At 33.5% G+C, this 24,948-nt stretch overlaps 4 protein-coding genes and 3 long non-coding RNA genes across 8 annotated transcripts; 1 reads left to right on the forward strand and 6 right to left on the reverse strand.

Annotated features, from left to right (window-relative positions):
• Nucleotides 1-504: 504 nt before the first annotated feature.
• On the reverse strand, nt 505-3,494 carry LOC110906050. Of its 2 annotated transcripts, none has more exons than XR_002573616.2 (4): nt 3,454-3,494; nt 2,979-3,080; nt 2,566-2,622; nt 505-1,028 (listed from the first exon to the last, which is right to left on the reverse strand). It is a non-coding gene; the product is annotated as an uncharacterized LOC110906050 (long non-coding RNA). The 2 variants fall into 2 exon arrangements; XR_002573615.2 differs by having other exon boundaries at nt 2,974-3,080.
• Nucleotides 3,495-3,673: 179 nt separating this feature from the next.
• On the reverse strand, nt 3,674-3,947 carry LOC110906048. The gene is made up of 2 exons (XR_002573614.1): nt 3,907-3,947; nt 3,674-3,827 (listed from the first exon to the last, which is right to left on the reverse strand). It is a non-coding gene; the product is annotated as an uncharacterized LOC110906048 (long non-coding RNA).
• A 387-nt stretch (nt 3,948-4,334) lies between these two features.
• On the reverse strand, nt 4,335-6,416 carry LOC110906047. Its single transcript, XR_002573613.2, has 4 exons — nt 6,277-6,416; nt 5,693-5,760; nt 4,672-4,745; nt 4,335-4,425 (listed from the first exon to the last, which is right to left on the reverse strand). It is a non-coding gene; the product is annotated as an uncharacterized LOC110906047 (long non-coding RNA).
• Nucleotides 6,417-7,123: 707 nt separating this feature from the next.
• Nucleotides 7,124-7,720, forward strand: LOC110904211 (protein SRC2-like). Its single transcript, XM_022150039.2, has one exon. It carries the CDS (start codon nt 7,124-7,126, stop codon nt 7,718-7,720), a length of 597 nt encoding a protein of 198 aa, XP_022005731.1.
• A 211-nt stretch (nt 7,721-7,931) lies between these two features.
• Nucleotides 7,932-15,429, reverse strand: LOC110904210 (AP-2 complex subunit alpha-2). Its single transcript, XM_022150038.2, has 25 exons — nt 15,056-15,429; nt 13,895-14,026; nt 13,644-13,769; nt 13,484-13,546; nt 13,295-13,392; nt 12,999-13,206; nt 12,643-12,909; nt 12,419-12,516; nt 12,209-12,290; nt 12,039-12,127; nt 11,846-11,951; nt 11,677-11,742; nt 11,490-11,596; nt 11,308-11,412; nt 11,087-11,207; nt 10,822-10,998; nt 10,542-10,742; nt 9,760-9,840; nt 9,518-9,682; nt 9,342-9,428; nt 9,122-9,247; nt 8,942-9,022; nt 8,777-8,848; nt 8,586-8,665; nt 7,932-8,486 (listed from the first exon to the last, which is right to left on the reverse strand). The coding sequence occupies exons 1-25, from the start codon at nt 15,185-15,187 to the stop codon at nt 8,351-8,353; spliced, it is 3,006 nt and encodes a 1,001-aa protein (XP_022005730.1). The 5' UTR covers nt 15,188-15,429; the 3' UTR covers nt 7,932-8,350.
• A 2,324-nt stretch (nt 15,430-17,753) lies between these two features.
• On the reverse strand, nt 17,754-19,916 carry LOC110904209 (protein RETICULATA-RELATED 1, chloroplastic). Its single transcript, XM_022150037.2, has 7 exons — nt 19,216-19,916; nt 19,014-19,112; nt 18,705-18,928; nt 18,536-18,605; nt 18,368-18,447; nt 18,193-18,257; nt 17,754-18,113 (listed from the first exon to the last, which is right to left on the reverse strand). Exons 1-7 carry the CDS (start codon nt 19,690-19,692, stop codon nt 17,920-17,922), a joined length of 1,209 nt encoding a protein of 402 aa, XP_022005729.1. The 5' UTR covers nt 19,693-19,916; the 3' UTR covers nt 17,754-17,919.
• Nucleotides 19,917-20,579: 663 nt separating this feature from the next.
• LOC110904208 (BTB/POZ domain-containing protein At3g44820) lies at nt 20,580-24,644 on the reverse strand. The gene is made up of 5 exons (XM_022150036.2): nt 23,727-24,644; nt 23,563-23,632; nt 22,789-23,413; nt 21,270-21,844; nt 20,580-21,197 (listed from the first exon to the last, which is right to left on the reverse strand). Exons 1-5 carry the CDS (start codon nt 23,774-23,776, stop codon nt 20,811-20,813), a joined length of 1,707 nt encoding a protein of 568 aa, XP_022005728.1. The 5' UTR covers nt 23,777-24,644; the 3' UTR covers nt 20,580-20,810.
• Nucleotides 24,645-24,948: the final 304 nt, after the last annotated feature.

Below are 24,948 nucleotides of genomic sequence, written 5' to 3' on the forward strand. Positions count from 1 at the left end.
ATAAGATCGAAACTTTTGAATTAGAAGTGGAAAATCAAATTAATTAAAGGAGCTAAATTACCAAAGATTAAAACTTTAAACGCAAATTGACAAAGATTAAAACTTAAAGCTTAAAAAGGAAACAAATATTACCAAAGATTAAAACTTTAAACTCAAATTGTTAAAGAATAAAACTTTAGGGTTAAAAGGAAACAAATATTAAAACTTTAAACTTAACTTGATAAAGATTGAAACTTTAGGGTTAAAAAGGAAAAATCCAATTTTTTTTTGGAAAACTCCCAAAGCTAATAGTACAAATACCATATGCATAAAGTAGTTGGTTTTTAATAAGGTTTTAATTATATCTTATCTTATAATTCAAAATTTTCTATTATGTGTTTAATCGATTTTTAAGGTAGGTTAGTTTGTTTTGTATATAAACTAGGTTATCACCCGCGAACTTCGCGGGTCGAAAAATTTACTTTATATTAATCGAGTTATGCCATTAAATAAAATAAAAATACATGTTTTCAAACGTAATTTTTTTATAATTGTTTTGAATTGAAAGTTGTAGTCAATGGGTTGCGAGTAAGGTCAGAAACTTCGGGCAAGAACCGGAGGCAGAAACTTGCCTCTCTGAACGACCCATGAAACAAAAAAAAAACTTTTCTTTTTTATAATAAAATATACACATGAAGTTGTTCGAACCTGCAAAACAAACTCATTTAATTAAATTTAGAAGTTAATTAAAAGTTTAAATTAGAAAATATAAACAACAAAAACTTTATTTATTAAAATATACACATGAAGTTGTTAACCCGAGCTTCACCAACATCTCTGCATCATCGACATCGCAGAGTACATCCAAAATCATTTAGCATCCTAAACCTGTAACAACCACCCAGATAAGAGACTTAATCTTCCAAGTACCTCGAATGGTTTGTCGGATCATTCAAAATCCAGTATGTTTAACGCAACTTCACAGCTCTATGAAACAATCGGCTCTGGATCTTTGGAGAATTCCTCAAATAGAGATATACATTGGTCATCTACAAAAATGGTTTATTAAAGTCAGAAACATCAAGTTTTTCATAAAAGTGTCTGAGTCAACCCAACACAGCCGTTTTGACCCTAAAAACCATGTTTGACGACCTACCCAATATAGTCCATTTTCCACAAAATATTATTAAAAAGTATAGTAGATTTTAGAAGCATGGTTACCTTATATTTTTTGTTTTAAAAATGTGCCAACTCTCTTTCTATGCTCTTTTCTCTGTATTAAATTATTCTTTTTTCCTTTTCCTTTCAGTTTTTCGTTCAGAATATAATTCAGATTATAACAACCTCTCATTTTTTATACTTAAATGTGAATCTAATTGTTCAAACTTATTTGTCTACAATCAACAAAATCTCATATAACCAGCAATTTCATGCACAATCAAAGGTGTCACAATCAAACACAAACATAATTCAATCTACACATTTCTCAAAACACAATCTCTAACATCACTAACCTGTAGCAATTATTCAAAACCCTAACTAATGTGTTGTGCACTCACTAATATCTGCTACACATGTCTCACTTATTCATCTTCACAACTTCAAACACATCTTATCTAACACCTTATGCCAATCAACAAATACATAAACCTTGAATATTACTCAAACACATCTTATTTAATGAATCAAAATAAAAACACATAAACCTTGAATATTACTCAATTTATGACTACTAACCCACAAAACAAAACTTTGTCAACAAATTATACTAACTTATGCAATGGTAAACCATAAAAATAACAAATTAATTTAGATGATTAGCCTTGCAGAAAACCCAAATCGGGAAAGTTTACCAGAATGTTAACGAAAAAAATCAGACTCACATTGGGTTACTCAAGCGGATATTAATCACGAAAAAAATCAGACTCAGATTGCCATTACTTCAAAATTTAAATTTAAAATAATGATTGAATTCAAAATTTAAAATTTAAAATCTGAAAATCAAATCACTAATATCCAATCCCGTAAATCAAGCAAACTTATTAGAAAAGTCTAACCTTTCAAATTTAAATTCAATATACAGATTCGAAATTTAAAATCAAACACATTAATGACAAACTTTCAAATCTAATAAGTTTTGTTCAAACTTATTTGTCTACAATCAACAAAATCTCATATAACCAGCAATTTCATACACAATCAAAGGTGTCACAATCAAACACAGACATAATTCAATCTACACATTTCTCATAACACAATCTCTAACATCACTAACCTGTAGCAATAATTCAAAACCCTAACTAATGTGTTGTGCACTCACTAATATCTGCTACACATGTCTCACTTATTCATCTTCACAACTTCAAACACATCTTATCTAATACCTTACGCCAATCAACAAAATCTCATACATCAATCAGCAATACAATGCACATTCAAAGACCTCACAATCAATTTCAAACATCAATCAATATACAAAATTTCTCAAGGCACAAATTTTAATATCACTAACCTAATGCGCTACTACTAAATAATGTGTCGGTGCCATGAAAAAACATCATAATCTTAACTAATGTGTTAACTTACCAAGGCTCAAGACTGTATATTTTCCCAATGTTGTTTGTCCGACGCATCCTCACAAATCTAACAACCGAGTCAATCAAATTATTAGTTAAAACCCAATAAACAAAGTATACTAATATCCAATCCCGTAAATCAAGCAAACTTATTAGGAAAGACTAACTTTTCAAATTTAAATTCAATTTACAGATTCGAAATTTAAAATCAAACACATTAATGGCAAACTTTAAAATTTAAATTTAACATAATAATTGACTTCGAAATTGAAAATTGAAAATCAAACACAATAATGGTTTATTCCAAAATTTAAATTTAGAATAATGATTAACTTCAAAATTTAAAATTTAAAATATGAAAATCAAATCACTAATATCTAATCCCGTAAATCAAGCAAACTTATTAGGAAAGTCTAACCTTACCAAGCAAAACCAACCGACATGGTACCAATTTACAGCAATAGCAAGCATATCTCTGTCCAAAATAGTTGCAGCCAAAAACTCCGGACCATCCAAAATAAACACCTAATGAATCAAAATAAAAGCACATCCCTAAAATTACAAATAATATAGTTAAATCATCTCATAAAAAACATCAGGATTTCAAAGCATTCAAAATTTAAAATCAAACACAATAATGGTTTACTTCAAAATTTAAATTTAAAATAATGATTGATTTCAAAATTTAAAATTTAAAATCTGAAAATCAAATCACTAATATCCAATCCCGTAAATCAAGCAAACTTATTAGGAAAGTCTAACCTTTCAAATTTAAATTCAATTTACAGAGTCGAATTTAAAATCAAACACATTAATGGAAAACTTTCAAATTTAAATTTAAAATAATGATTGATTTCAAAATTTAAAATTTAAAAGTCAAATCAGTAAGGAAACATACCAAAAATATAGGATCATATTCCTCAATCAACTTTAACAACGAATGAGAGTTGTTTTTAGGATCCATAACTGCAAAGGAATTAACCATTGTTTTAAAAAATATATAATGGTAATATATTTATAGAAACAAAGTCTATTTACAGAAACCGAATCATAATTCCGAATACAAAATAATCTTTAACAACAGTAATCTGTTTATAGAAACAAAAACAACTTTAAAATTGAAATCAAAGGCATCTTTAAAGAATTAACAACTAACTAAATACAAAAATTATAACTCAATGACTCACGATAAATCATCATCACTAATTTTAAGACATTGACATATGGAAGTTGTTCTCCCCACAATAAGGTTGCAAAATCATATGGTATTTCCTATCAATCGAAACAAAAAAAAACATATAAGTTGCAATAACTTATTGTGTGCACAAAACTGAAAACTTAAGAAACATACCAAAAATATAGGATCATAGTTCTTAATCAACTTTAACAACGAAGGAGCGTTGTTTTCATGATCCATAACTGCAATGGAAGTAACCACTGTTTAAAAAAAAATATAACGGTAATCTATTTATAGAAACAAAGTCAATTTACATAAACTGAATCATAATTTCGAATACAAAAATCATCTTTAACAACACTAATCTATTTATAGAAACAAAAACAACTTTAAAAATAAATTAAAGACATCTTAAAAGAATTAACAATTAACTAAGTACAAAAATCATAACTAAATACAAAAAATTATAACTCACAAAACAAACCATAAGAACTTCAAAAGATAATCACATAAAATTTCAAATTAACACCTAAAGACAAAAATAAAAAAGAAAGACTATACATATCAAAAAACAAACAACACCAACAAAACTGAACTAACCTGTTTTTTGGTCGACGAACAATTCGAAAAATATAGGATCATAGTCCTCAATCGACTTTAATAACGAAGGAGTATTGTTTTCATTATCCATAACTGCAAAGGAAGTAACCATTGTTTAAAAAAATATAACGGTAACCTATTTATAGAAACAAAGTCTATTTACAGAAACCGAATCATAATTTCGAATATAAAAATCATCTTTAACAACACTAATCTATTTATAGAAACAAAAACAGATTTAAAAAGAAACTAAAGACATCTTTAAAGAATTAAAAACTAATTAAATACAAAAATTATGACTACAAAAAATTATAACTCACAAAACAGTGCAAGATATACCTTTTCTTCAACTTCTCACAGGAACCCATTCAATAGTTCCTTGTAGGGGAAGGAGTGTGAAAGAAGCTCTTCACCTAAAATTACAAAACACAACAAGTTTGTGAGATATGCAACTCGAGTATAAAAACAACAGTCAAAGACTCGAAGCATCCCTAAAATTACAAATAATATAGTCAAAGCATCTCATAAAAAACATCAAGATTTCAAAGCATACAAAATTTAAAATCAAACACAATAATGGTTTACTTCAAAATTTAAATTTAAAATAATGATTGACTTCAAAATTTAAAATTTAAAATCTGAAAATCAAATCACTAATATCCAATCCCGTAAATCAAGCAAACTTATTAGGAAAATCTAACCTTTCGAATTTAAATTCAATTTACAGATTCGAAATTTAAAATGAAACAATGGAAAACTTTTAAATATAAAATTTAAATAGAAACCTTAATTCCGGAAAATTATCATACTAAAAATAAATCACTAAAATTTAAATTTGAAGTTTCAAAAAAAAAAAATCATTAACAAAATTTAAAATTGCTCAAAAATATAAATTTAAAATTTGAATTCCGGAAATAGAAACCCTAATTCCGGAAAATAATCATACTAAAAATAATTCACTAACGAAATTTAAAATTGATCAAAATTTTAAATTTAAAATTTAAATTCCGGAAATATAAATAGAAACCTTAAAATTTTAAATTTGAGGTTTCAAAAAACGTAACACCATTTATTTATAGAAACAGAAACCTTAATTCCGCAAAATTAGCATATTAAAAATAAATCACTAACGAAATTTAAAATTGCTCAAAATTTTAAATTTAAAATTTAAATTAGAAACCTCAAAATTTAAAATTTAAAATTTGAATTCTGAAATTTATATCACTAACATCTAATGCCATAAATTATCATACTAAATATAAATCACCATTTATTTGCTATAAGTTTAAAACAAAATAAAAAAAGATAAATATCAGTTTACTTAAAATATGATTAGTAATTAGAATACACATAAACGTACCAAAAATATCGGGTCATCTTCATCAATAAGCTTTAAAAATGAAGGACTGTTGTGCAAGGGATGCATATCTGAAAAATATATATGAAGGTTTTTAAAAAAATAAAACGGTAAAGTATTTATAGAAAAACAATCAATATTCCTAAATCAACAATCAATAAGCTTTAAAAGATAATTTAATCAATTGAGAAACTTCCAAATTCAAAAATAAAAAGAAACGGTTTAAAAAAATAAAAAATATTTATTTTTTAGAACCAAAATCAATAAGCTTTAAAACATTATACCGGATGAAAAAATATCAGACCACTGTAAATCTTCATCAACACAATCAAAAAACATCGGACACAATCAAAACATATCATCATCAACAACAAACTAAAAGACTGTAAATAAAAATATGAGTAACATGAGAACAAAATTAAAACATCAACAAAATATCATTTCATATGATTGGAATCGGATAATGCAAAATCATCATCAACAAACAACCAACAAACAACGAAAAAAAAAAAGAAATACCGAACAGAAAGGATAAAATCAAACCTACACAAACTTAAAAAAAAAAACAGCTATAACATTTAACTAACCTCTGTTGTTTCACGAATGATCGGAGTCCGATTTTATCCAAGATTTAGGGTTCCACATGAAAAACAAAATCAACAAAAATCAGTAACTTTGATATATGTAGATGATGATAATAAAACCTCTGATCTTGATTTTGTTTGCAAAAAAAAAAAAAAAAAAACAGAAAGATAAATGTTCAATCGTTAGATTAAAGATACACAATAGATAAACAACAAATTAAAACAACATACCTTCAACTTTTATGATCAGATCTACAAAGTTTAGGACAAAGAAGAAGTTAATAGCGTTCGACACAATCTTTATAAAATCAAGTTTCTATAGAATTGAATAACATAAATAAAGTAGATTTAGGATCGATTGTGTAGATTACAATCGTAAAACAAAGAAATCAGAAACAATAAAATCAAAAACATAGAAACATACCTTTGATTGGTTAATAGGATTGATTTGTGTGAAGAAGATGATGTTGCAGAGATTTGGCTATGGTTTAGAATTGAGGATCTTGGTGGTGGTGATAGGAGAGAGGATGCAACTTAGTTTTTTAGGGTTTGTAAAGTGTGTGCAAGAAGAATGAGAAAAAAAAGGAAATATATACTATGACCCGAATTCGAAAAACCCGACCCAACTCAATTCGGATCCCGCCTTTTTTCCTTGGAATCGTGATTGTACAAAGCAAATTGGGATTTCCCTCCTAAACCAAATTGCCACATCAGCCTAGATGGCCAAAGACAAAGGACACATAGCCCAAATCCATCTCATTTATATATATATAGATATAGATATCCCCCACTTTCCCTCTCATCACAATTCACCATTTGTTCAAGAAACCAGTTGTTTAAGTTTTGAATCATGGAGTACACCCTAGACTTCACTCTCGTCTCCGCAAAGGGACTAACAAAAGCTAGCACCATCTCAGGCACTGCAGACCAAAAGGTACAAAAGTTCAAAACCCACATTGATAAAGATGGTGGTTCAGACCCCATGTGGAATTTCCCCATGAAGTTCACTATGAATGAAGCCGCAGGCCTTGAGAACCGTCTGACGCTAGTGGTAAAGATCAAGGGTGCGAGAATGTTTTTGGATAAGAATTTGGGAGAAGTTCGTGTGCCGATCAAAGAGCTTCTTGAAGGCTCAAAAACCGAAGGGAAGACGATGCAGAATGTGAGTTATCAGGTGAGAGGGAGGTATGGTGAACCCGACGGAGTTGTCAGTTTTTCATATAAACTGGGATCTGGTTCTGTTTATCGACCGCATGCAGTGCGTGGAGCAGGTGGACAGGGCAGCTCTGGTAATGGGTTTGGAACCGGTCTTATTGATGAGTTGTTGATCAGGGATGTTGCTAACAGTTCTGGCTGCGGTGGTGGCGTTGTGAGACGTGCCAACTCTTTTCCTACAATCTCCAAGCGTGTGTTCAAGAGCCGAGTCCATGCACCTTTAATTCCTTAATTTCCCAGCATTATGTTGAACCGTAGTTAGCTGTGTTTTCTTTTGGTTAAAAACACCAAAACTATCAATGTACAGATTTTAATATGAAAAGGAAAGATGCTATAAAACTCACTTGAAAGAAAAACATTTATCACTCACATAATCACATTTATTCTCTGCAGTCAATATTGCAACACTGATATTCAAATAAAGTGACATGGCACATGCAATATGAAATTTGATAGTTTTTTACATGAGAAAAACATGGAATCTCTTATCCAAAAATGTCAATAAAAATTACATATGTATGTATATATGTGCACTGCCAAACAAAACAAATAAGCTTACATACAACTTCACTTCTATCCCATATTACACCATCCCGCAACCTCCTATAGACGATGTAAATGTTTCAAAGAATTTAAAACCCAAAGTAAACCCCCTCACCAAGAATGAGCAAAATAACCGAACCCGACCTACCAAGATACAATCTCTTAACTTTTCAACAAAAAAATATTCAAAATGTTCCCGCCCCGCCATCCCAACAGAGCTACAACTCTTGCAATATGTCATGGCAATAACAATTCTACAACTTTTTTTCCCTTTTTGTGTCCATGGACATGTATTCGAAGATATTATTTTGAAGGCTTTTCAAAGCAAGCCAGCAAGTAAAGCACCAGGATCTGACGATGAAATCGGTTGAGTAGTTGGTTGAGGTTGTTGAGGCACGGGCGGTTTAGAGGCTGTGGGGATGCTAATTAATTGTTCCTTGATGAATTCCTTCAACCTATGTGGATATTAAACCAGATATTATCAAACTCTGCACATGCTAATATAATATAGTGTATTATTCCTTTTGATATGAAATTTAAAACCGAAAACATACTCCAATGTTAGTGTGGGGTCCCCTGATGCCACTGTCATGCGTAATTGGGTTCTGTCGGCTGGATCAGTTTCTATTCGTACCTGAGAAATCATTAAACAAAGATGTTAATGTCATCATTATTAAACCGTGGAATTTAAAACAAAAGGGAGGAAACCATTTAATTAATTATATAATTTATTATTTAAACTTACCAGACATAACATGGACCGTGTACTTTCGGAATAGAAGGTTGTGCTTGCAACTAAATTATTTGCATTTGGATCCTGAAAATAATATATACGGTATACCAGGTTGCCTCAGTTACTTTTTATAAAAAATAAATATTCTTAAATCTTTACAATTATAAAAGAAATTACCAGTCCAGGGGAAACAATAAGCCTCAAACTGTTCAATAAATTTGCCATTTCTCCCAAGGACATCGGTCTTACGCCTCTAACCTGTTCAATTTTATACATTTTTTTACAAATTTGCAATATACTCCTAGTGATGTTAAATGTTAAAAAGGAAGATATGAGTTCAACAAATATTATACAAACCACTTCTTGAAGTTTCAAAGGAGGTGCAGCAAGTGATCTCCACTGTGGGAAAAACTCCTCTGCAGATAACGTTATCGGCTGAAAAAACTTGTTCAAGACTGCAGGAATGCGAAGCTTATTATCAACCTGTGTGAGATACCAAAAGTCAAAATTCAATATCGCTGATGTGGATATGTTGTCAAAACACAGGATACAAAACGGAGGGTATGTAACTATGTACCAAGTTGGTTCCAAACTTGTATGAGAAATCAAGAACCGCAACATCCCTACTCGGGCGAAGATTTACCACTTCAAGTGGACATTGAACCTAAAAAAAGTTAAAAAAAAATATAACTTTAACCTAAGAACCACGATTTATTATTTAATTATTTGATAAGTAGATTAACAGTGTCTGACCTGTGACCGTGGAGGAATAATTTCAGGTACCGATGAAAGCTCCAACTTCATATGGGATGGCGGCAGAATCACCGCTTGAACCGCATCAAGTGAAGAAGTCGTTTTGTTCCCCAAGAAGAGAACGAGTCGGCCTTGATGACCTCGCCACTCTGCTTTGATACCAATCTGTGATAATAACAATAATATTAAACGAGAAGAATATTTATGTGATATATATTACTTGATATATATTAAATGAGTACCTGGACATAAGGATCCTCATATAGAACTCCACTATCATTGACACATAAGGCATGGAATCTTTCTACGATATCTACTATCGGCTGCAAGGTTGTCGACGCAAAGTTAGAACTAAAATAACTCAAAAACAAAAAAGATAGCATAAATAATTAGGCTTGTAAAAGAACCCAACGAACACAGACGGGGCTTCTTCAAGTCCGTACGTTTAATTTTAACCAAACAAATGAACGAACATGAACACTTAAATGAACGAATTTTTTTGTTTGTGTTTGTTCGTTAAGAAAGTGAATGCGTTCGTGTTCGTTTATGTTTATTCGTTAATATTATAAACGAATGGTTCACAAACATAAATGAACAAACATAAACCTAACACGACTTAAAAGAAACATGAATATCTAGACTAAAGTCTAAAATAGCATCATAGTTACATCAAACATTTCAAAATGAAACAGATATACCTAGACCAAAGGTTTTAAAATACAAAAATCATATGATTTCAAATTAATACACGTGATAAAAGTTTTGAATGAATATTTAAACGAACGTAAACAAATGAACAAATATAAACGAACAAACACAAACGAACGTTCACGAACGGGATATTTGTACATGTTCGTTCGTTTAATTATATGAACAAAAAATTGTGTTCGTGTCCGTTCGTTTATTAAATGATCGAACATAAATGAACTTCCCACTGAACGGGTCACGAACTGTTCACTAAATGTTTGGTTCGTTTACAAGCCTATAAATATATATGCAAAAAAAAGATTTTAAAAAACAGTACCTTGATAGCATTTTCCTGCTCTCCAACAGGTGCAAGAGCTAATGCACCATCTTCACTTAGGGTTTCGGTCCCAGAAACACCTGGTGGGCCTTCAATAGCCAGTGGGCTTAAAAGATCTCCAAGAATATCAGCATTTTGTGGCTCAACGTCACCCGTAATCCCATTCGTTTGGGCCACTTCTTGGTCCACGTGATTATTTTCCTGTAACATACTCAAATTGTAGATAAACATGAAATGATTGATATCGGAATGTGAAGTGCTAAATGTAGATTAATATTACCATGTTGATGCTAGGGATCTTGACCATTCCAAGTTGGGTCACTTGTAGCGGTTCATTTGTAGGCTGCTGACCTGTCACCACCAGGGCATTAGAAGCCTGCTGTTGGGCCCGCGACTTGATAGCACTTAGCTCTGCTGTGTCAGCTTCAGTGTCTTCGGCTTTTTTAATCAATGATGACTTCCAAAGGGTATCAAAGTCAACAATCATCATGAGTATGTGTGTATTAATATGGACACTGATATTATATATAGATATAAACATATACCTCACGCTCAGGGAACTTGGGCATTTCTGCTAATATATCCATCAGGGCTGCACCTTTCTTACTCAATGTAAAATACTCGACAGCTCGTTGTTGTATCTCAGCATCAATGCTCGTTTCATATCTGTAAATGTGAATAAGCGCACATTTTTATTTAAGTTTATATTAAACAATAGGTGTACCTCTACCTCCAACCAATAATAACCGTATATGACTAAACTAACTTGCTGAATATTGCCCAAATCTGATTTTGCAGTTCCGGATCTGGTGGTTGTGAGTGCATTAAAATTTTTGCATACGTTGAGAGAAGAATGGAAATCGTAGGTGTCCTGAACAAATACGCGGTCTTAGATTATGAAGCAAGATGGTAAAAGCAAGTAAAAATAAAAGGCAAAGTTATACGCACGAGACGGTAGGAAGCTTCTCGTGTATGATGCCGAATATTTCCTTTGGACTACACCCGGGTCTTCTGGCCAAAAGGTGGCTGTATTCTCCAAGCAGATACGCACTAACCTGTTTAATTTTAATTTGTTCCATATCAAAATAATATTAATCAACTTTGTTAAAGTAATTTACATAAGAATAAAAGTTACCTTCATCATTGTCTCGTGTATTGCAGGCTTATCGAGATACTCTCTAGCTTTCAAGGCTGCATAAGGCTGATGAAGTATACAAGTGTGAGTCGGTGAGTCCTATGAATCTTAATAAAACAGCCACAACACGAAAATTATAAAATAAATTAAACGAGTTAAAACAAGTTACCTGGAGGTCTTCATTGTTAGTTACAAATTGCACGACACGAAACCAAATATCATCACTGACAAAGTCTCCTGCTTTGTCAATCAACTGAAGAATAACATCCACATACCTGAACAAAATAATATATAATTTGGTTCCAGAATCACAATTTTAGATTTATATTATTAAAACAAAATGAAAGATCATAGTCTCATACCATGATAAATCAGGGGCAAATTTCTCTGCAAGAATAGCAGCTTTTAGTGCCAGCTCTTCACGCATTGCGAATTCTGCTGTTCCGAGATACTGAAAATAGATGTCGTTAGCGGCATGTTAAATTAGCATTCGAACACATTTCTAAATTTGTTATATCTAGCAACTGTATACCTGTAATAATTCTTCAACAATGTCTTTAGCATTTGAAGTATCACACATAGCATAAAGTAGATCCAGCGCACGTCTCCGTATGCTGTATTCAAGAAAGTCAATACGAAAATATAAATCTTATAAAGCAAATGGTGATATTATTAGCTAATACAAAGATGGCACATATAAAAAGGAAAAGATAGATTCTATTAAGAGCGGTCTAACTCTAACCTGATGTCAGGATCTTTCAGTGAGGTAATAATTTGAGCTTGATGTCTCTTAATAATGTCCTGAACATCTGTAACCATCAGCATTCGAGTCATATTCTCCTGCATGTACCAATTTGGCAAAATAACGCCATCAGAATAAAGCGAGAAGATGAAAAGCTTCAAATGTTAGTAATCACTAATCAATGCATTTATTTTGCTATTTATTTATTTATTTTAACTACTTACTAGACCAAGATAGCGGATATTCGGCTCACGAACGGCGATAAATTTCCCAAGCAAAGCTACACATTGTGACATCATCTCTTTTTCGGCATCAAGATGCATTACTAGAGCAAGAGCTTCAAATAAGACAGCGTGAGATGCGTTGTTCTTATTAACATTTTTCACAACATCTGTTCCCATGAGTACTCGTTGTAGAACCTCAAACAATGCTCTTCTTGTGTTTGGATCTTCAATTGTTGGGAAATATTGAAGGGCCCTCAGTGTTTTCACCTGCAAATAACAAATACCATTGTTTGAGAGATATACCTTAATAACTGTCTGACCCGTGAAAGAGAGTTCTAAAGAAAAAAAACACGAACCTGAAGCCAGGGTGAAGGAATACCATAATATGTATATTCTTGAGGTACATCTTGATTTCTAGCAAGTCTTTCCAATACTTTAACACATTTTGGTAAACAACTCCAGTACGCTTCATGGTTATTAGACACTAAAGAAACAAACAGGCTCATCGATGATGTTAAAACGCCAACATTGCGCTCATCTAATAATTGTGCCATTCGGTCTGACCTGTAAAATTACCAAAAACTACAATCACAGAGAGAACTAAAGAGATATTTTTAAAACAATGTATCTGATTAAAAATATAAAAGATTACCAGCCATCAACATTGACAACATCAGGGTTTTTTCTAACAAGCCGAAGGAGACAAAGTGCAGCCTTCTTTTTCACCAGTGGTCTGCAACTACTTGAGATCTGAGGTACAATCGTACAGAGTAATAATGATAATATGATAACATCATTTTCATTTATAAACAGTAAAGTTCCAAAACTGGTGTAGACTTACAAGTAACTTTTGAACATCAGGTGCTAGCGATTCAGCAAATTCTCTACCACCTATATTCCCAACCTGTAAGTTATGAAAAAGAAGTTTGTATAGTTATAATAATGATAAATAAATAAATAAAGATCTGATTTAACGTTAAATTATACTTCTAAATCCATACCAGTGTTAATGCCAAACACTGAAACGTTTCGTTGCGGCCAATAATATCATTACGAACTGTATTGATTGCTAATCTTAAAAAGTCATGATTCTCATTGAGCAAGCAAGATGTCACTAAATACCCAACCTGCAGAAGTCACGTCATACAAAAATAAAATCCCCAGTTCGCAACAAGGAAATCAAAAACAACTTTGCAGCATACATCATGTGAACCGGAAAATTAAGAAATATATTAAATGTATTTTTGTGTACCTGCTTTTCTGGGTATTTTGGTGCAGATATTAAAGAAACAGCTTCCATATGCCCAAAATCCACATCATATCCCAGCATAAATATGTAAAGCATTTTCCAGACATATTTCTTCTTCTCGTATGGTGTTAACCCCTGTGAGAAGAACAAATGCAGAATTCATTAACGCATGAAAAATGCTGATATTGTACAGGTAATCTGAACGGCCAAAGAGCAAATGCAGAAACATTCTCCAAGTCAGGAACTCATCCAGTGCTAAGCAGTTAATGTGGCAAAAAATCGGATATCAGTCAAGGACCGATATTTGAGATATCGGTAATCACGGTGTGATATCGGTAATTTTAAGTTTTAACATCAAGCAGAATTTATATATATAGCAATTTAACACTAACAATTCAGTACACTCCAAAGATTAACAAATTAACCTTTTGCAACTTGCAAAACACTAACAATAGCAAGTAGGAACTGATTAAGACTTAAAACACTAAAATTTAACCCTAACAATTAAGACTTAAAACATTAACATTTAACACTAACATTTAAGACTTAAAACACTAATAGCAGCAATAAGAATAAAGACGAATGGTAGAACTAAGAAGAAAAGTACCGATATCAGGAAAATTGATGATATATCAGACCAATATCGGTCAATATCGCCGATAATACCGGTAGCAATATTCTGACCGTATTTTGCACCGATATCACACCAGAAGACTGGCGATATTAACTGCATAGATCCAGTGAGAAATGTAAAGAGTGGTTTTACACCTCCCAGATCTTAATGCATCCAAAATGAGTGCAGTAAACATGAGTAAATCATCTCAGCTACGTAAACACAACTGATTTTCAAATTTCAATTCATGTCATGTCACACTAATCAACTATCTTATTTCAAAAATCCTCATCTCACATACACACTAATTCTACTAAGAATTAAGCATTCTGAATCGCTCAGTTACGTTGACTCAACCTTTTTAGGTCAATTCAGTTCAATTACAAATGCAAAATTTCCCTCAATCAACCTAAACCTAACCTAACTTGCAAAATTCACTTCACTTAACCTTTAACTTAAACTAATTCACACAATTTCAGTTACACTAGAAGTTAACCTAAATGCAAATATCAAAAACTTTGAGCATATATCATTTAAAAGAGGAAAGTGACCTTTTCGTTTTTGAAACGAGTGCGGATATTGCCGAGCTCTTTATCAACACGAAGACGTTCTTGCTCTTTGTTCTGGCAGTTACGAATTTCGGAGATGAAGACGGAGAGACCTCTCATGCCGGACAACGCCATATTCGGTGAAGGGAGATCAGATCCAAGTGAAGAGTGATTGTGTGAGTAGAATCAGGCGGTTTGATAGTGGATCCGAATCCAGTTGGATCAGGAAATGCAGTCCGCGTGGAATGAAATGACGGAATCAGGAAGCAAACAGTGTTTGGTTTGTTTGTGATCTAGAGAGAGAAACAAGAAAGAAGAAAGGAAGGAAGAAGGTGGACCTGGTAAAACTTGGGACGAGCCGTCAGTTAGCCTGTGTGTGACATGCGACTTTCAGCTTACCTAAAATATTTACAAAAGGTTAATAGTAATGTTTTCAACCCTTTAATGATATAAAACTTATGGTACGTACCCTATTGCAAATTCGCACGTTATAAACCCAGTAAAGAAAATCTCGCATGTAAAAAAAAACAAAATCGCATGTTCAATACGAAAATTGCACGTTGATACTGTATCTCGTACGCATCGTACATTAAGGCAATTTGTACAATTACCGACCTCAATATATATATATGTGTGTGTGTGTGTGTAACAAGACTAGTATAAAAACATGGTGTTATCATACATACACCACCACAATCCATATACGGGTCATATATGCGATGAAAAAGAGTCATATGAGTCATGTGGCCTTCGTAAGTGGAGTGCATTGTTACATTAGCTACTTGTGTGTCAATCTAACACATCGTACAACCTATATGATTTGAGTGAACACCAGCTTATATGACTCGTATAAAAAAAGATAGAAAGTTATACGACTTGTACAACCCATACTGCGTGTGTGATGTGTCAGTGGTGTGTGGTTGATACATTCCTAGTGTGCATATACAATTACCCTAAAAATAATAACGAAAGGTTGATGATGAAAAAGATAGAAGTATAATTTGGTTAGAGTAAGATTGCATTGATCATCATGTACAGACACAATTTACCCCGCCTTTGAAATCCCTAGTCTATTGTATATTCCATGGTGTTTTTCTTCTTCTAGTGCACAAAGCGATAAAACAACTATAGCGTGAAGAGTGAAGGGAATTCAAGCTTTTAGATTACCCACTGGAAAACATGACTTTATATATTCTTTATGATTCAAAATTGCGACAAATTGTCTTTGAAAAGTCCACCTAGAAAAACTCGTAGGCCTAACATCATTTGCGAATATGGCCCATATGAAACATCAAGGTATGATGAAAAAGTGGTGTCATTGACTAGGTGACCAAATCTCATTAGGCGCCAAACAAAGTCGGGTTCTTGTGGTTGTAGTTTTACATACCATGAGGGGTGTAACTTGTTACGAGAGACCCAGAAAGGTTCATGATTGCGATCAACAGATGTCTTTTGTCATGATTTCAATCAATAAATGTTTTTTCGGACTACCTGCCATCTTACGTCCTATTTCTACCATGTGAGCAACCACAACTTTCTTTTCGACCGAATTTTAGAATCTCCAATGACATTTGCTATCTTATGTCCTATTTTCATATATACATGGCAAGTAATTGTTAAAGTCATCATCTTTTTACATTTTTAAAATTACTTCTATGTTTTCGCCTAAATGGATGAGTCTATTGTAGCATCAATACAAGCTAAGACATACCCATGTGTTTCTTTCAACGATATAAGATATGTTAAAGACATAATTGGTTTATGATTTATGAACTACAACAATCCATCGTCTTCATAATATTAAGGAACTGGTGCTTTGGCTAAAAGATTTGATCTCCCAACCTCTTGGTTGTGAAGCTCATCACCTAATCACCATGTTGTTTGTTCATTGAGGTCAGATACCATTATTATTTGTAAAATAAAATATAATTTGTATACTTTTCATTAACGTGAAATGAATAAATAAGACTTTGACAAATAGAAAGTAAGAAGAAAAGCATGTAGGCTCGTCGAATAGCTTCTTGATATTTTAATCCGAAAAGAAACGAGACACCCTTTCTTACATTGTAATGATTTAGCTTTATTGTAGTTTAAGTTCCTAAATTAAGTATCTCAATGAACGTTTTACCATTCACTTTAAGTTTACTCATGTATTTTCATTCTTATGTATTTACTTCTTCTCTTGTATACATAGATATGATTTAATAATCATATATGAACATTTAACTACTATCGAGCCGAGGCTCTCACTAAAAGCAGTCTCTCTATTCCTACATGTAGAGGTAAGATTGTCTACATCTTACCATTCTCACTCTACCTTCGCTTTGCTATTGGTAGGATTTACCGAGTATAATGATATGAACATTAAAACTGAATGATATACCTCTTTTTGCTACTTCTTATAGGCTCCTTGAGAATATAAAATTTGAAATTGCAAAAGTCTTTCTAAGTTTTTTTTTTTCTTGTAGTTTATTTATTGGGTTGTATCAATAATAAAATTTGAATTTGCAAAAGTCTAAGTTTTTCTATTGGGTTGTATCAATAAAGCAAATACCGACGATATGATAGTTTTTAGCAACACTTTTTACACCGAAGTACAACCTGATCGACTTGCACATGCATATTTTGAACCTACACTTTTACGGGAGACAATCACCAATGCCACCAGACTACAAGGGCATGAACAAACACCGCAAGACGATATATAAAAAGATTTCTGATTATTATTATTATCTAAGAAAAAAGAAGCAGCCTGCCAAAGAGGAGGCTGGCTAATAAATTTGAGGCTGCAAGTGCCTGCCAATTGCCAAAGATCCAAATTCTAAATTTAAAAAGAAATAGAAATGCTTGGGGGCTGTTATTAGTAATTACTGCACCCCACTCCATCTAGCCCAGTCTACAAACTGCATCCCACCATAGATGTTATTTGCGAAACGGACCCCAACTGTAAACGCCATTGCTACTACAGGGACCTGTTTTGCCAAAGGAGAAGCTTCCACCAAGCTTTCCATCCCATTGACGATTTGGTAACGCGTATTTGCAGACACCGCAAGGAAAACACCTGCATATCAATTAAACATAGCATTACTTAGGTTGCTCCCATTAATGATTTAACTACAAATCCAAATCACAAAACATACCCCAAAGAACAGCACTTTGCATCAAAGGAGGCACCTTAACATCACCTTCTGACGTATGCATTCTCCTGAAATTGTCATATAGGGGTCTTTTAGGTACTTGATTATTTATCGAATACTTCCTTATTACAACAATGATATTCTTATTTGACAAAGAAAGTGTAATGAGATTGCATACCGTTTGGCATTCATAATCATATTCGCAATCCCTTGGCCAATAAGACCGCAACCAAATCCAATCGAACCATACAGAAGACCCTGAACCCATACCAACCAAAACACGAGTTATCACTAAAACCAGTTTAAGGGTATTCATACGAACAATTAGAGTCATCCGTATGTATACCTTGTAAAAATACGTGGCGAGTCGTTGTTGTGCTGAAAATCTACATCCGGGTCTCTCAAACTCAAACACACTATACACAACCAATAAAGTTCAAAAATTCAATAAAAAAATCAGCATCAAGCTACAATTAGTATCGCTTTTCATCAATATTCTAAAGCATGATAATAACCTGCTTGGAAGAGCTGCAACAGAGTTCCTCAAACCGCTAAACAAACCACCACTTGCCACCGACTGCTTTCCGATACGCGCATAAGGCGCCAACATACCAACTAACGCCACATCAACCACTATACCTACCAAAAGATCCGCCGCATACAACTCAAACTCATTCCAAAAATCCTTCCCTCTTTTTTGCACTTCGGCAAACGTCGCACAACAAGAATCAATCACTATCTGCATCATAGCTTTAACCAATTACCGCATGCAGATACTCAAAACACAAAACAAAGAAAAAAAAAAAGGCGAACAAACAACAAACCTCGGTCCCAATTTTAAACATAAACGACGGATCAGCAAGCAATCGGTTACGCAGCATCGCAAAAGTCCTAGTCAAGAAACCTAAAGCCCAACCTGATTTCTAATATCAAATTGCCAATAAACGTAAAATTAACACTAAACTAAACGAAATGGAATAATTTTATAAACTTTAACAAAAACAGTGAAAAAGTTAAAACTAATACCTGTAAATCCAAATACCGCGTAAGAATAAGTTTTCGAAGTCCAGTAACTTTAGCAGCCTGTAACATATCATCCGGAAGATTAACACCGTTAGATTCAGCCACCTTCATGACTTCCTCAAACATCATCAACGGTCCAAACTCCTTCTCATCATGCTCATCCTCATCACCACCGCCACCACTCCCCCCACCACCACCACTTCCTCCGCCGCCGCCGTCTCCGCCGTTACCAGGCGGAAAGTTTCCGTTACCGTCATCTTCATCTTCATCGTCACTTTCTTGATCAGGATTTGAATCGAAAACCGGTGTAACGGTCGCCAGGTTATCAGATTTATGCATGCTTCTGCAAGAGCTAGGGTTTCTGGAAATAGGAGTGTGTAGGAAAATAGATACCTTGTGTTTGAAGTTGATCGTTAATTGGTTTCGTGGTGATGAATCGTTGAGTTTCATAACGACGAAAGCTTGTAGAGAAAGAGCCATTGTCACCGGAAATGTGACCGGAAACGGTGGTGTGATTGTGCAGAGGTTTATGGAATAATGCGAGATTGGAAAAGATATTTTTTGATTTTTAGTTTGATAAAGATCGGAGTCGAAGTTTGATTCGCACACGATTATAAACAAAAAGATCAACGGTGAAAGCCAGGCCACAATTATATTAGTAGTATTTCAAACTGAATCAGACGATTCTGTCGTCTTCACGTCTTGTTCGGCGCTACAGACAATGAACTCTTAATTATGATTTGCAAATTAACTGGGCCTTCTTAGGGCTGATAACTGGGCTGGACTCAGAGGACAAATTCTGAATTATGATTTGCGGTCCATATGGTTAATCAAAATATTGAATTTGGTCTTTGTAATGTATTTAGTCTCCAACTAACAAATGAAAAGGTTTTAGCAGGTCCAAGTAAAGGATTAAATGCAAATGCAAAACATAGGGACCATCCATGTATTTTTGAAAAAGTTAGGGACTAAATGCGTTACAAAGTGCAAATCACAGAGACGATTTGTATACTTTTAAAAAACTAAGGACCAAATCCAAAATTTTGGTTAACCACAGAGACTATCCGTATAGTTTACTCTAAATTTTAAGGTTTATTGTTGATGCACGGTCCGCCTGTGACATCTTTCTGATCATAAGTAAAATGTAATTCTACTAGGAGCAACCGTTTTTTTTTTCTATATACAAGATCTCAACTCTTTATAAAATACCAAAACAACAAATTACAAACAATCAGGTAAACGCAACCCCATGATTTTAAATATATACTATTTGAAATTATTATATAAACAATAAAAAAACTGAATAAATTCATAAGATTTAACCATAAAGAATGATGCTTTGATATCTACTATACAGTATACACGGATAAGCCAAGGTAATATGAATATATGAAATAGAGTTGAAAGTAGTCTTCTCTTACATTACGGACATTGGAGTCCCGTTTGTTGATCGAAAACAATGTATAAGGAATCAAGAAAATCCATACAAGACCAATAATGTTTCTTGAATGGATTTTCTTGGTACCCGTACAACAGTACTACTTAAATTATTTTTCAAGATAACACAAAGACCATCTTAGTTTTAAAGAAACTAGGTTTCAACTCAACCTTTTAAGCTCTAGTCTCATTTTACCCAACTCCTCTTCAAGTTCATGCACTCGAGCCATCATTCTTTCCATGTCTACTCTTAGTCCCTGGTTTTCACGAACCAAACTCACCCACCCGTCTATTTGGCTAGCCATGGCAGAATCATGTGGAACAACGGCCATTGGACCTGTGGGGGTATTTTCGCTATTCAGCATGTTAAGGCAGTCCGATAGCGCTGTTTTCATATGAAACTGCTCGAAAAACAACACTTGGAGGACAAATCTAAGTGGGAGGCGATTGTTTTGAGAAACGTGAGCACAAGCATCAATAGATAGTTTCTTGCAGTCGATGATGTGGCAGAGTTGTTCTTTTTCTTTCTCAGGCAACCATGGATGAGCCTGCATTATTCATATCATAAAACAAATCAACCCTTTTAGTATATATGATGATGGGAGAGTACAAGAATATACCTCAAAATATATATCCACAGCTCGGTATAATCCATCGCTTAAAGATCTAGAAGATTCCGGAAGAGCCTGTGCGAGTGAATGCAGCTTCTCAGGTTTCAAGTTCACATCTGATGCAATCTCCGCCATATAACTATCTACAAGCTTAGAAACATTACTCGAAGGAATTAACGACGAAGATAGTGTACTACCCGTTTCTTCAGAAGTTAAATAATAACTAATAATCCTTTCAACACATTCGGTGTTATATAATGTATCAGAATCAGAATAACTAGGAATCATTAGGCCATCTAGCGTAGCGAGATCCAACTGCATGCCTATCCTCCTTTCAAGCGAATCTTGACATTTAGCGTCAACGCCTAATATTAAACCGACACGTAAAAGTCCCAACAAGAAACGACATATAGACTTGCCCTTTGTTTGTGGGAGAAGTTCTACGATGGTTTCTAGTAGAAATCTTTGATCTATTGTGTCACTTTTTGTGCTAAAGTTTGCTATTGATTTAGTTTTTGTAATTTGCGCGCCTTGCCATCTGCCTAAACCATGAAGATGTTTTCCGCAATAGTACATAATAGCTCCTGCAAAATAGGGACGGAAATGGCGATAAAATTAATTTATATCAACAAGCTTGAGGGCCAAGAAGTTGTTGATAACAAATCCACGGTGCACCCTCGGTTTCGACTTTCGACCCACGTCCTAATAAACAATAGAATCATGTTATGTTTTATCTCTAAGGGGTTAAACAAATAAAATTAAGAGTAAAGTACACGGAAAGTTCCTGTGGTTTGCACTTTTTAACATATTTAGTCCCTAACTTGGACCTCCTGAAAACTTTAGATTTGTTGACTGGAGACTAAATGCGTTACAAAGTGCAAACCACAGGGACCATATGTGTACTTTTGGAAAGTTAGGGACCAAATCCAAAATTTTGGAAAACCACAGGGACTATCCGTGTACTTTACTCTAAAATTAAGAAAATAGCTTGAAAAGAAACCGGTCAAAAGAGTAGAAGTTCGGCTAATGTGTAATTATAATACATAAAACATCCTAAATCATTTTACTTATAAAATGAGATTAGTATTGAAATAATGTAATTTTTGTAATCATATATGACAAATTAACTATGCATGAGAATTTTAACTTTCTTTGCACAAAAGTGATTCGGGTCAACCCGACCACCCCATTTTGATTAATAGCAAAATTTACCCGTTTTGACCCATTTCCATACCCCTTAGACCCACCCACTTTGCCGCCCCTAAATCGAAGAAAAAATGTTCAAATGGAAATGGGTTGAAAGTTTGCCAAAATGTATATTTAAAGCATAAAACCTCCTAATTTTATTCAAATATATTAGATCACTTTTGAAATAATTATTAAATTTATGGTATTCTGACATAAAAAAATTTAATAAGAATCTATTTTTTCGGACAAAAATATTTTGTGTAACCCGAACCGACCCATCGAGGAAGCATTGTTAGGGAAAGAAAAAGAGACTTACAAGGGAAATTATCAGTTACGGTACCTGTTAGTTTCTCAGGCGGAATACCTCTAGCTTCCAACGTTTTTACAAACCTCTCAAATAAAGCAACACCAAGACACGACGCATCGTCAAACCACCAATCAGATTCCGGGCTTTGGATTCTCGCACCGGTATCAATCCCATTCCACAAAATGCTACCACCAGGGCTTTGTAACCGACCATACATCATCATTGGCCATCCAAACAAACTCGAATCCGTACAAACCATTGTTGACATGGCATTCAAGCATTTACATATTATTTTCAGATCATCAGCTTTTGTTGCGAAAGTCTCACAGTTTTGAAGAGCCACCATACAATCTTTCCAGTTTTTTAGTACATTCTTGTGGAAGTAATTCTCTGCCTTGGAGAATAAGTTATCGTCTCCATACACATCGATCATTTCAAGATAGTCTGCGAGACAATACACCATGACAATATTTCTCGGAGTAAGTTCCACAGGAACGCCGTAACAGAATTTAACCGCCACCAGAAATCCATCAGCACCACCAGGAATTTCGTTTAAAGTAATGAAGCAAGTTCCTTTATCTTTATCGTTATCGTTATCATTATTTTGAGTTTCTTTGATCAACTTTTCTATTTTCCCTGATCTTGATAGTAGAGGAAACTGGAGAAATATCAAATACGCAATTACAGAATTATGACATATATATATATATATAGGACAAAGATATATATATATATATATATATATATATATATATATAACACAAATTCAATTGAATTTTCTTGTTTACAAGTTAATAAAAACATTACCTTGTGCAGATGGAAGTTTACTTCATCTATGACAATAGTGAGATCACTTGGCAGACCTGCATTACAAAACCTGAAACAAGATACATATATAAATCAAGTATTATAAAAGCAAATTTGAAAAAAAAAATAATAATAATAATAACAGAAATAATTTAGTAATTTACCAGTCATTGCCTTCATTATAGAATCCCAAAGGTTTCCCTGCAGGAACCATGAATGATCCGTTTACCCAAATTCAAAATATCAAGAACTTGTTATACATAACCATGCCTCTTGTCTTATCCCAAATCAAATTCAAACGGACCCAGAAACGATAGCCGGCAGGAGATATATAAGCAAGAAACCGAGTCAAATTAGGCCATCTTTTGGACCATTGCTTGATTATAAACACACAAAAAAAAGTGATAATTATGTCTCTTTCAATGCTATTTTCTGCCCCAATAAAAAGGTAATCTTTGAGTGCCACAGGACAACCCATTATCATCCAACAACAACCATCTCACCAGATACCAATTGGTCCCATGTATCATATAAACTATATAATTAAAGAAAAAGATGACAATTAAAGCAGAATGAAGAATAAACCAGATTGCTTTCAAGATTCCTACTTTTTGAGTCTTGTAACTGTTTACTAAAACCACAAATGACCCCACCATGAGTATGCTTTTAACCATTTGTATGTAACATACCACCCTACACTGATCTTGGTTACCAATTGTATGGTTTGTATAACTAATATCCAGATTTGGTGCCATAATATATGGGGAGAGTACCAGTATAACTTTAAGGTGAATAAAACTAGACATAAAGACAAGGTTAATGATGGTTGAGACATTTTGTCGAACAGGTTGTGTGCAATAATCGAGAAAGCATGGATCCGTATAGCAAGAGGGTGCTTTTTTGTTTGTTTAATCGAACATTCCATCTTTTACCTTTGCTTTTTTGAGAATTAATGATGTCCCACATCAAATTTAAAGTACAAATTGGCTTTAATAACCGCAGATTGCTCGGTTACCGGCTTGAAATTTCAAATTGAATTGAATGGAGTGGAATGAGGCCCTGTTACTGATTATGATCTATCAGTCAAATTTTCAACGACCCACGTGGACGCCATCAACAAGACGGAAGGAAGTGGGTGACCCAAAGCTTTTGTAGAACTACTGACTGAATATTTCTTCATAGTAAAATCTAGTGGGATTCCAGCTAGTGGTAAATTATGACAGTTGGTTCGTAATTTTTAACCTAACCAAGAAAAAACCGAAAAAAATAAAAATGATTGATTGATTAACTAACAGAAAATAACCGGTTAAAGCAAAAAAAAAAAAAAAAAATTGAAATTCACCGCATAAACCGGTTAAGGAAATTAACCCATTTGTGCACCTCCAA

This window comes from Helianthus annuus, chromosome 14, assembly GCF_002127325.2.
Source record: "Helianthus annuus cultivar XRQ/B chromosome 14, HanXRQr2.0-SUNRISE, whole genome shotgun sequence".
Classification (NCBI taxonomy): domain Eukaryota; kingdom Viridiplantae; phylum Streptophyta; class Magnoliopsida; order Asterales; family Asteraceae; genus Helianthus; species Helianthus annuus.